We start from the raw sequence: 11916 nt of genomic DNA, 5'->3' as shown, positions 1-11916 counted from the left end.
TGAAAGGAAACTCATGGGACCAGAATTGGTGTAGATAACTACTGAGAAGGTGAAGTTAATATGGTTAAGGATGAAAAAAGCACAAGATAGAAAAAAGAGTTACGTGGATAATCAAAGAAGACCATTGGAATTTATGGTGGGGGATCAAGTATTCTTAAAGGTTCCTTTGGTGAAAATATTATAGAGGAGTTCCTAAAAAAAAAAAAAAAAGAACCTGGGAAAGAGAATCTAAAATAAGAAACAAGTATCTAGAATTATTTTCACAAACAATTATAAATGTCAATTTTGAGGATGAAATTTTGATAAGAAGGGGAGAATGCAAAACCCTTGGATAGAATACACAGATAGTAAGAATTCTATTATGTTAAATGAATAGAAAAATATTTAACTGTGTGGGGAAGATGATAGCTTTAGGAATTTGGAATAAAATATTTATGTGAGAAAAATATATTGACATATATTCAATGAAAATTCACAATAACTTAGCCTTAATTTATAATAAAACAATGGTGGATCTAGGGATAATTTAACCTAGAAATAAATGATTAAATCCAAAGAAAACTCTAATTAAAAGAAAAGGATGAAAAAGAATGAGAAAAAAGATGGTGCAGCATTAAATTATTAGAAATGAAGAGTTTAGTGAGCCACTGTAAGAATAAAAAAATATTAGGGCCACAGTAAAGATTAAGAAAATATTCGGGGTCAATGTGAAAATGAGGAAAAATATAGGGTTAATGTGTAAATAAAAAAATATAAGGGGCTAATATGCAAATAAAGAAAGTATAAGGATCTAATATACAAATAAAGGATTTATGGGGTATACATAGAAGTTTTGGTTTCCAAAGGAAGCCAAGTTCTAGCTAGCCTTGTATGCTAGGGAGAGAGGAGGAAGCCTTATAAATTTCTTGGAAAACACTAATAAAAACATAGATTTAAGGGATTGGAGGATAAAAACCACCAAGAAAAATTCAAGGGATGGAAGAGATTATAAGTTGTAAGTGAGGGTTTTAGATGTTGTGAAGGGAAAAAGGAGAAAGTGAACACAACTTAGTTTATCCTTGCATTTGTCTCTTGATTCATCATCCATCAAGGGTAAGAACTTCATCCAAATTGCTTAAATTGAATAAAGATGTGGTATGACATGTGTTGAAATTATGTATGTGAAATTTAGATTATGAACCTTAGTTGTGTGTTTTGATGTTGTTATAGTGAAATGATGTTAGTTACTATATGTAGTCATTGAATCATGGTTTGATTGAGAGAGTTTTTATCTATGGATGGTAGATTTGATTAGTTTGATTTATGTAAAATTCATGTTTAATGGTATTAAAAAGAATATTGAAAGGAAATGGGTGCCTTGAATGATAAAGAGGTAAAATAAAACACAATTGCTTATTAAAGTGACAAGCTAAAAATATGACAAATTTATCTAGAAATGATACAGTTTAAAATGACTATCTTCATGAAAGTTGTAGGTATGGGTGCTAGCTTTCAAATGCAATTAGTTTTGTGTAATTTTGATCTATAAAACTCTAGATAACGACTAAAAACTGATGAAAGGTCTAACCTAGAACCTACTAGACAATCTCACACATTACTTTTATAACATTTCGATATATAAATGGTAGAAATGGGTTCATCATCCTTCATAAAAGTCATAGCCTTATATATTATCTTTCTAACAAAACAAACTGCACTTAAAACCAATTTTTATAACTCCAGTTATGATTGAAACACTAAACAGTGTTATGAGGGGCTTAGGTTAAAGTGGCAAAAAATAATAATTTCCAACCTTTGCTTGGGATTCAACACTATAGAAATTATGACAAATGAAACATTGTGTACATGTGTGAAACTTTAAGGATTTATTTTACTTAGTGAGTTAAAATTTGGATTGGATGAGAATTGAAACGACACTTTTGTTATTCGTGGAACTTATCAGTGATGTTTGTTTTTATTGGTATAGGAGAGGTTGCACTAGCAAGACAGTAGCAGGGTGTTGCATCTAGAAGTCAAACACCAAGTATGTCTTTTTGCACCTTAATCTTTTTAATTTTGTATATTAGTTTTACAATTTCTTATACTTGATAGACCTTGGTAAAGGTGACAAAAGTATATTGGAAAAAGGACTTTTGGAAAATCAATGATTATGTTGCTTTTATTAGTGAATGGAAGCCAATGTTTGTTGCTTCCATTATTAAAGGCAATTTAATCCTTATATTGATTTCATATTGAATGAAAGCCGATATGTGTTGATTCCATGGGAAAAAATTTGTTGGATGGAAGCAATGTTTATAGCTTCCATCATGGAATGGAAGCCAATGATATGTTGCTTACTTCCATTGATGAATGAGAGTCATTGTTATATTGCTTTCATCATTGGATGGAAGCCAATGTTTGTAGCTTCAATCATAAAATTGAAGCCAATGATATGTTGCTTACTTCCATTGATGAATAAGAGTCATTATTATATTACTGTCATCGTTGGATTAAAGCCAATGTTTGTAGCGTTCATCGTTGAGTGGAAGCTAATGTTTGTTACTTTCATGGCTAAATGAAAGTCAATAATATGTTATTTCCATTATTAAAAGAAAACCAATAAGATGAAGTATTGTGAATATTGAATATGAATTTTTTTTTGTGGGGGGTGAGGTTATAATTGTAAAGAAATGAAAATTTTAGATTGAAAGGGGAATTGTGTTATTATATTAAAAGAATAATTAGTGTCTCAAGGATCATCGAAATTTATTTAAATACTAATGTGCACTTGTGAATTTCATTATTAAATTGTTTATTATTTTATTATTGTCATTTGCAGGTTCATTGCACACTGCAAAGCAAGATTGATATATTAGGGTTAGATTTTGTTATATTAGGTATATTTTGTACTCATACACTTCTTATGTATAATTAGTAGAATCATTAACTTTATTATGTAAAGTAATCATTTTGTAAACTCTTTAGATGCAGTACCTTGCATTTACTTTTCTTGTTACATATTTTATATGCTTGTCCTTTTGATTTTTAAGCTTTATTATTCATAGTTTATGGAAGAAAATTTTTTATATGCCAATCTTAAGTTATGTTGATGTAAGGAGAGGTCCAGTATGGATGGACCATGATTATGGTGTTGTTTGGGTTATGGTTGAAGATCTCATTAGCTTGGTACACTCCAAGTATAGGGAAAACTCTGCTGAAATTTTAGCAAGATCTTTAATACTGTAAGATTTTGATTAACCACTTATATAGATAAATTATTTACAAAATAAAAATTGACCCTAATGTTGCATATAACCATATTATTCAGACACAACATGTGTTAAAATTTAGGATGGTACAATGGGTATGCATTATACATCTATAAACTTCCAAAGTAATTACTAACTAAAAAACATATTTCATGAATTTATAACACTAAGCAATTTGCAATTATTTTAGTTATTACTAGATATGTAGTCTATGATACACCATAGGTCATACCATGATTATTTTTAACTAAAAAAATGTTTAGATCGCAAAGAATCTTTTTAGTGACTAGTGGATCGATCATGAAACCTTTCAACTCGTATCCTTACCTAGTCTATATTTTAAATCAAACTGCTTTAGAGTTTTCCTAACATGACACAATCAACTTGATGTGTTCAAAAGCAAGTCAAATGACTAGTAGAAATGTGGTCTAGGTTTAAAAATAAATTTCAAGATGACATGATTTTAAAAAAAAAAAAAATTGAGACGGTGACCTATTTGATCGATCTGGGTTTCATGGCCTGCCTTGTCGAACCTATGACTTGGGTCATGAACTCCACTAAGTTTTAAAAAAAAAAATTAAGACTATTTTTTATTTAATCATATGATAACAAAAATAGTTGCGCATAAAATCGAGCACCAACTCAATGGCAAGACATTGATTTGAGACTTTGATAACTTCATATAAAACAAATTGAAACAAATTATGAAGCCTAACTTCTAATTAGCTAAAGTTAACCAGCTAAACCTATGACCCGGGTTATAGACTCAATTGGGTTCAATCATTTTTTATTTAATTATATGACAACAAAAATAAACACTTGTAAAATCAAGAAACAACCAAATATTAAGGCTTTTTAAGATTGCAATAGACCTTCAAATATTATACTAAAACAAATTATGTTGCCTTTTTTAAAATAAAAAAAATATTAAATGATGAAATTAGAAAAAAAAAATCAATAAGAAGAATCAATAAAAATTCAATTGGAAAGGATAAAATTAAAAAAAAATCAATTCAAAAGACAAAACAAAAACAAAAAAAGGTTCATGCACGAAGGCCTAGGGCAGCCCACGCACCTAGGCCTGTATATTTTTTTTTTTTTCTCAAAGGGAGGATGACATGTCAGTCAACCCTTCATTTAAAAAAAAATAGGCGATGCATCGTTTAGTTTATCAAATTTCAATTACCATAGGTGGATGAAAAGTTGGCAGCCAACTCCCATAGGTAAAAAACAAAAACTCTAATAACCTCAAAACACTCATTTTTTGTATCAAAATAGCATTTAATCGATTTAAAACCTCAAAATCAACTAGAATTGAAAAACAATTCTAAGTTCAAATCTACCATCTTATGCAATAAAAAAGCAAAAGAATACCTCAATGGAACTCCTTGACATCAAAATTGAACCTTTTCATGGTTAAAATTGATGTTAATCGATGATTTTCTCTTTTTACTATTAGAATCTAACAATTTTTTCTCCTCACTCAAATTAGAGATTGAAACGTAAAAAAATAAAGTTTTGAGCTAAAATTGAGTTCTAAAAAATTGAAGAGGCTGAAAAGTTATAATGAGAACTAAAAGCATGTAATATAGACACACACGGGTAGAAAACTAGTGGAAAGAGACCTGGTTTTGATTGTTGGGGTTACCTATATCTCTTTGGATAAAGAATGGAGATTTTCCATTTTTTTTTCAACTAATATTTCTGACTACAAACATGTGTACATACAAGTGGAGACCCTCCAGAAGCACAGCCACCACTCATTTGAATCAACCAAAGCAAGCAGCCAAATCCACTCTCAACCTCCTTTCCACCCCGGTGAACAAGGAACAAAAGTTATGCACACTCCTCTGTTCTTCCTCCACCACCTACTCTCCTTTCTCCCCTTTGGCTACAATATTCTTCCATGGCCAAAGAATCTAAATGAATAATTCCATATCCATATCTCTTCTCTTTACTCTCTTTACCATCTACTCCTAGACATGACTCTCTTTTATACCCTATCATCTTCTACAAGAAACATTATCTCACCAGAAACCCATGTCCTTCATAATTCTCACTTCTATCTACCAAGAAACCGTTCTTCTTTCTTTTCCAATGAAACCACCCTCTTCAAGAGAGAAACCCTTCCATTCAAGCCTCAGCAGCAGCAACAAACCGGGAGTTTTCCTCCCATCTTGAGACTTAACAACTCTAAACTCGCTCACCCTTTTGCCAGTATATCCTCTTACGCAGAATCTGGAGGTGAGGAAGAGAAAAACGAAGGAGTTCAAATCGAGGAACATCAAGAAACGGTAAAAAAGAAGGAAAATGACTCTCCTGGAATGGCTCAGGCCTTCGATATATCCTCAAGAACAGCCTCTGCTATATCAATATTGATAGCATTTGCTGCTCTCAGTCTTCCCTTATTTATGAAGACTTTGGGACAGGGCTTGGACTTGAAGACCAAATTCCTATCATATGTGACACTGCTATTTGGATTCTATATGGCTTGGAACATAGGTGCCAATGATGTGGCTAATGCCATGGGGACTTCTGTGGGGTCTGGAGCCTTAACAATCCGGCAGGCGGTGTTAACTGCAGCTGTTTTGGAGTTCTCAGGAGCGCTGTTGATGGGTACCCATGTGACCGGTACAATGCAGAAGGGAATTCTTGTTGCTAATGTGTTTCAGGGAAAGGATACCCTGCTCTTTGCTGGATTGCTCTCTTCGTTGGCTGCTGCTGGTACTTGGTTGCAGGTGCACTTTGCCTTAATACATTCAATTTCTTCCCTTTAATTCCTTTAAATAGATTACATTTTGTATAAGATTTTGAATTTAATCCAAGTATATCCGTCATAATTCAATCAAGTAGTTAGTAGTAATTTGCTTTCATCACTCAAATTAAAAGCCTAGGCACGCAAATTCTGCATTAATTGAAGTTATAGAAAGGATGATGATAAGTTATTTGATACGATTAAGTTTTTTGGTTGAGATGATTATTTGATGTGATATAATAATCTTAATAATTAAATAATTAAAAGTTTGAATCTCACCTTTCATATATTATCTAATAAAATTAATAAATTAACCGCAAGGTAATAATTAGCATATGTAAATTTTAATATTAAAAAGCTTTTATTTGATAGCGTGTGTTAGAGTGTGTTAGAGAAAATAATATATAATAATTTTTAAAACTTAGAGTAATAATTTTAAGTTTTGGGGTAAGATAGTTTTTTTGATGGCGTGGCATCCCATCCACATAGAAAGTTTTTATATATTCAAAATCCGACACCTAATAACTTGTGAACTGGTCATGAAATTACTCAACCTATTTGAGACACAGAGAACAGGAGAAAAGTTTTTATATGAGGGTGTAGTGATGATTATTAATTAATGCTTTAAAAGGCTTTGCTACACAGGTGCCTCTCAACAGATGGGGGCAAAATTACTTGGGAGTCCTATTGAATTTAACAAAACACATGTTGTAGATATAATGTTTGGCACTATGGTGAATTCCTTTTTTGCTCTAGAATAACCAATTTCAGAATTGAAGCTCACTTCATGTATAGGCATTATTACATCCTGATACTGCTGATCATATCAACAAAATCTTCAGATGCCACATTTTGTGGCCTGTTTTGTAGTTGATGGTAACTTTCAAGACCTTTCAAATGCCTTATCTTGTCTTAGTAGCTGAAGCAATACTAGTTTCCAAGCCTATCAAGCATATAGTTATGATCTGGTAAGAGCACAGGATTTCTTGAAGAAAATGTATGTTTTGGCAATCGTCATCGTATCTAGACAGCACCCTATAAGATGACAAAATTCGTCCTACTGTGCAAGTTCCTTGAAATATCAACATTCGATTTCGGTTAATTTTTGTAGCCTAAAGTTGAATGTGCTTGTTCTCTAATATATTTGGTACTACATTCTTAATCTTTCATTTATTCTTAATTTATCATCTTGATTTGTCCAGGTTGCATCATATTATGGTTGGCCTGTCTCTACCACACACTGTATAGTAGGATCAATGGTAGGATTTGGTCTTGTCTATGGGGGGCCTGGAGCTGTCTTCTGGAGTTCTTTGGCAAGGGTAATTTCATCGTGGGTGATCTCACCATTAATGGGAGCAATGGTTTCATTTCTTGTATACAAATTCATCCGCAGGGTATGTTCTTACACTTGCAGATTTGAACCAGTGAAGCTCATACTTTTATATCAAATATTTCTTGTGATAAGCTACAAAAATTTCCACTTAAGCAACCAAATGAGAGGTTTTTTTACTCTCTTTTTTTCAAAAACTTACATTCGAATTATGGCATTCATGTGTTCCAAAATTCTAACCATCTTTAACTTTTGTAGTTTGTATACAGCGCCCCAAATCCAGGACTAGCTGCGGCTGCAGCCGCACCAATCGCTGTCTTTCTGGGTGTAACTGGAATCTCTTTTGCAGCCTTTCCTCTAAGCAAGGTCTTTCCTGTAGCTCTGGCACAGGCTCTAGCCAGTGGTGCAGTTGGTGCTTTCCTAGTTTACCGAATTATACGGAAACAGCTTGGTCATCTCCTGGTGAAGGCTAGTTCGTCACAACCTGAGCCAAAAGAGAATGCTATACACAGCAAAAATATTGGGTTACTATCTGATTTTGCAGGACCAAAGGGTACCCAGTTGGAAATAGTTTATGGAGTTTTTGGATACATGCAGATACTCTCAGCATGCTTCATGTCATTTGCACACGGGGGAAATGATGTTTCCAATGCGATAGGTCCTCTGGCTGCTGCATTATCTATTCTGCATGGCGGTGCCAGTGGAACAGAGATCGTTATTCCGATGGATGTTCTAGCGTGGGGAGGATTTGGTATAGTTGCAGGGCTAATGATGTGGGGATACAGAGTGATAGCAACAATTGGGAAGAAGATAACTGAACTTACACCAACTAGAGGATTTGCAGCTGAGTTTGCTGCAGCTTCTGTGGTTCTTGTGGCATCAAAGCTGGGACTGCCTATATCTGCAACGCATACTTTGGTGGGTGCAGTGATGGGTGTAGGTTTTGCAAGAGGTCTGAACAGTGTTAGAGCAGAAACCGTGAGAGAGATTGTTGTTTCATGGGCTGTGACAATTCCAGTTGGTGCTATCTTTGCAGTTCTCTACACATGGATTTTGACCAAGCTTTTGTCTTACATATTGTGAGAGTAAATTTACCAGATCCAAATGAAAATCTTGATGTATGTGATTGATCAAAATCACTCCTCTCTCAAAAGAATTTGTGGTATTGGTGTCTTTTTGAGCTATGTGATTTCCTTTAAGAAGTCACAGTTTTTTATGGAAATGAGAGAACAAAATGAATTTATTTTTTTAACTTGTTATTGGCATAAGAAAATAACCTAAATACTGGCTCAGTTCAGTGTAGAGTAAGGATTAAAGATTGCTCATGTTAGAAACCAAAATCGACATTCTAGAGAGAAAGAGCAATAATCAAACTGCAAGGTGATTCTCTTTTCTAATGTTGGAGAGGGTGGTATTCTAGTTATTTGTATTGTAAGTTTAAATATGACTATGTACAATGCAGTTCTAAGAAGACTATGAAAGATTTACGTCAGCATGTGAATCAACGTCCCAGAAGCATGGAAGGAACTCTTGAAGCAAATGGCAAAATTATTGGTTCTATTAACATTCAGAAGACAAAATTGTTAATGCTTGATTCAGCAATGGTAAATAATTGAACATTCTGCAAGTTTTAGACAAAGGAAGAAATAGCCCCAGCAGATTCCACAATCATGAGAAGGAACCTCAAGCTCATGAGTGTAAGGAATATAGCACCTATCTATACTTCTATACAAACACAATTATTGTGGTAAATGTTTCTTTAGCAGACTTGTCACAAAACCAATAGAAAATGAAAACTGATTCAAAACTCTTACGAAAAGAAGAGAGGAAAAAGAACTGCTTGGAAGGACCACATACCAGAATGCATGGTGGTATAATACATCATGGAGAAAATTCTAGAATTCAAGCTGGGTTCCCACTCTGATCCCCGAAAAGACCTCTTCACTTTATATCTTGGCCACCTATCCTTGGAGGTATAGAATTCTCTCGCAGAACCTACAGATTCCTCAGAAATATCTAGTCTCGGATCCCAAGTGATATTCACATCAATTATCTCATCTTTACCATGTGCAAAACCTTTGACTTTTACACTTCCAGTGTGTTTAAGAGTCAATTTCTGAGCAGTGGTGGATTGGAATTATATGATCTTTGTGACCAGGCAACAATTTTACATCTGGTCATATGAGAGACTCCTGCGGATTCTTGAAAACTCCTGGATGGGCAACGCAAATTCCCGGATATTTTTCCATTAATTGAGATGCAGGAACTGCGTGTTGATACAGGTCCTCTCTTCCACCAGGATGAACTATCCTGACACAAATATATCTCGACCGTATGCATGAGTCCACTGAAATAGGAACTCCTTCCAGTTCTATTTACCTTCTGGACTCTGTCTGTGTACTTCGACTCGGGCCTAACAAATTTAGACAGGCATTCAGCATAGCCGGCAATCAAAAGCTGTCAGGTCCCAATATTTCATCTCACTATAATGACAAGAATGTGGGCGAGCATTGTTCTGATCTGCATTATTTCCGTATTATTATATATTGCAAAGGTTTCATGGCCGGCAGTATATAAGTAGTGTTTTCCCCGCAGAAAGCCAATGATGAAACCGAGGCTATCTAGTGATTATTGACATTGGGGAAGGGAATAATTTCCTTTCTTTTCTTCCACGTGAATATCAAAGTTAGCCTGGGACAGCAGATAAGATACACCAACCCAACAATAACTAGGTAACAAAAATATCACATCAATTTGAGATTGTGCTATCTTTGCAGGCACATTCTGCTAGTATCATACTCCCATAAACCTGACACAATCCGTCGGTCCAATTTCTTCATCCTCCCACTAATCCAGTTGTTATGAAGAACAAGACAACCCTTCATCATACAGGTCTTTTTCACATTTTTCTTCTGCCATAGGTTTATGTATGCACCGTTAGGGAAGAGGTTCCTATCCAAGAAATGAACAGTCAGATTTGTTTCAGGTTCCACACAGCTGTTATCACTGATACGATAGGATCCACCTTCTCCACACAATGTGTCATAGAAGCTTGGCTGTTCAGACAGGTTTGATGTTGCTGCATGCTTTACCACCTTCTCCATAGCAGCTACAGTTGAACTATCAGAACGAGCAAAGTAAAAAACCAGAGTTCAATCGCCTGGGTAAGTTTACAGGTCCTACAGATAGAGCAACAGAACAAGAGACGCTACAATTTAAATTCTAAGAATATAGTAGAGATGAATAAACAAAGTTAAGATAGTCACCAAACACATTATTCAGTATTAACAGCATTCTAACCCTTTTTTTTTTCCCCTTTATTTTGTACATTTACCAAACATAAGATAGTTTCATTTGAAAACAAGTCATTAAAGTCACTTGCACCAGATTTCAACTACATATTCTTGTATTTTAATCTACTAGTTTCCTTTTGATCCCCTCGAATCAATGTGTACTTAGTCAATGGGAAGAAATTAGTTATTTAAGTCCTAAATATTTGAGAGCATTCACCTGTCATTGTACTCGTCGAGTTGTGCCACAAGAACACCAGGACGAAATGAATAAAGCAATGGTAATGGATTCCCAAACCAATAAACATCCACGTCACTTAGAAGTACGTTGTACCCAAGTTTCAGTATCTTCCAAACCATTCTGGACTTCACTTTGGTGACTCTCTGAAAGCATGCTGTTCCAAAGTGGCAATCGTCAAAGCTGGTGTTTCTTTGGGTTGATGGATCATGGAAAACAGGTAAGCCCTGGTAGAAAACAGAGAATTTCAATTGACCCACACAAATAGATAGCAGCTTGAGAGGAAGGAGATCCACAACTAAAATTCAGATAGAACTTTTGGGGCCAATTTTCCAAAAGCATAATAGAATTCAAATGTTAAAATTTTGCAGTCTAAACCATTTGGTGCAACTTAACAATAAGAATTTCACTCAGACCATAATAAACCTTGGAATTCCTCTGGGCATTCAAAACCATAAATAGAGAACAGTCCAGGCAAAGTCCATTCCCCAGATGTTCAAGGTTATCCTAAAATGTCAATTTCAGGCGATGGTAAAAACTTGGGTTTTTTTTTTCTGAACCAGTATGCTGCCAGTAGCCAAAAACTTGTATACCAGAAGCACACATACGTTTCTCTTTTATGAGCATGCCCCCTTTTCACGTGCCTTTAATTGCACACTGAGAACTGACCCCTGATTTAATTGAATTGAAAAAAAAAAAAAAAACAACCCTATAACTAAAGAGAAACAGAAAGCAGAAAAGCAGTACCTGTAAGACAGAGAACTGATATGTTTCATGATCAAGAGCACAAATGATGAAATTTGTGACCTGGAGGAGGCGTAATCTGCACACCCAACTCATTAGCATGTCCTTGTAACTATATCCAGCAATAGCAAGCACGATTGTTTTATTCTTGTCTACAGTTATTGAAAGGAGTGACTCCAAAGAAAATGGAAAATCCAATGAGCCCGATGACTTTAACTGATCTCTCAGAGAGCAATTTAATATTCTGTTTTGTGATTTAACATTTTCAGCAGAAACCAAATTTTTCCTCTCGGTAAAGGATCTCAAAACCC

The 11916-nt window shown here is 34.6% G+C and overlaps 2 protein-coding genes across 2 annotated transcripts; one reads left to right on the top strand and one right to left on the bottom strand.

The window, feature by feature from the left end:
• Positions 1-4974: 4974 nt before the first annotated feature.
• LOC118040870 (inorganic phosphate transporter 2-1, chloroplastic) lies at positions 4975-8585 on the top strand. Its single transcript, XM_035047911.1, has 3 exons — positions 4975-5986; positions 7206-7397; positions 7592-8585. The coding sequence occupies exons 1-3, from the start codon at positions 5231-5233 to the stop codon at positions 8414-8416; spliced, it is 1773 nt and encodes a 590-aa protein (XP_034903802.1). The 5' UTR covers positions 4975-5230; the 3' UTR covers positions 8417-8585.
• Positions 8586-9856: 1271 nt separating this feature from the next.
• On the bottom strand, positions 9857-11847 carry LOC118040869 (beta-arabinofuranosyltransferase RAY1). Its single transcript, XM_035047910.2, has 3 exons — positions 11609-11847; positions 10844-11088; positions 9857-10453 (listed from the first exon to the last, which is right to left on the bottom strand). The coding sequence occupies exons 1-3, from the start codon at positions 11705-11707 to the stop codon at positions 10099-10101; spliced, it is 699 nt and encodes a 232-aa protein (XP_034903801.2). The 5' UTR covers positions 11708-11847; the 3' UTR covers positions 9857-10098.
• Positions 11848-11916: the final 69 nt, after the last annotated feature.

This window comes from Populus alba, chromosome 10 (genome assembly GCF_005239225.2).
Source record: "Populus alba chromosome 10, ASM523922v2, whole genome shotgun sequence".
Lineage (NCBI taxonomy): Eukaryota > Viridiplantae > Streptophyta > Magnoliopsida > Malpighiales > Salicaceae > Populus > Populus alba.
Note: the sequence above shows the minus strand (reverse complement) of the source record. Positions and strands in the feature narration are given on the sequence as shown.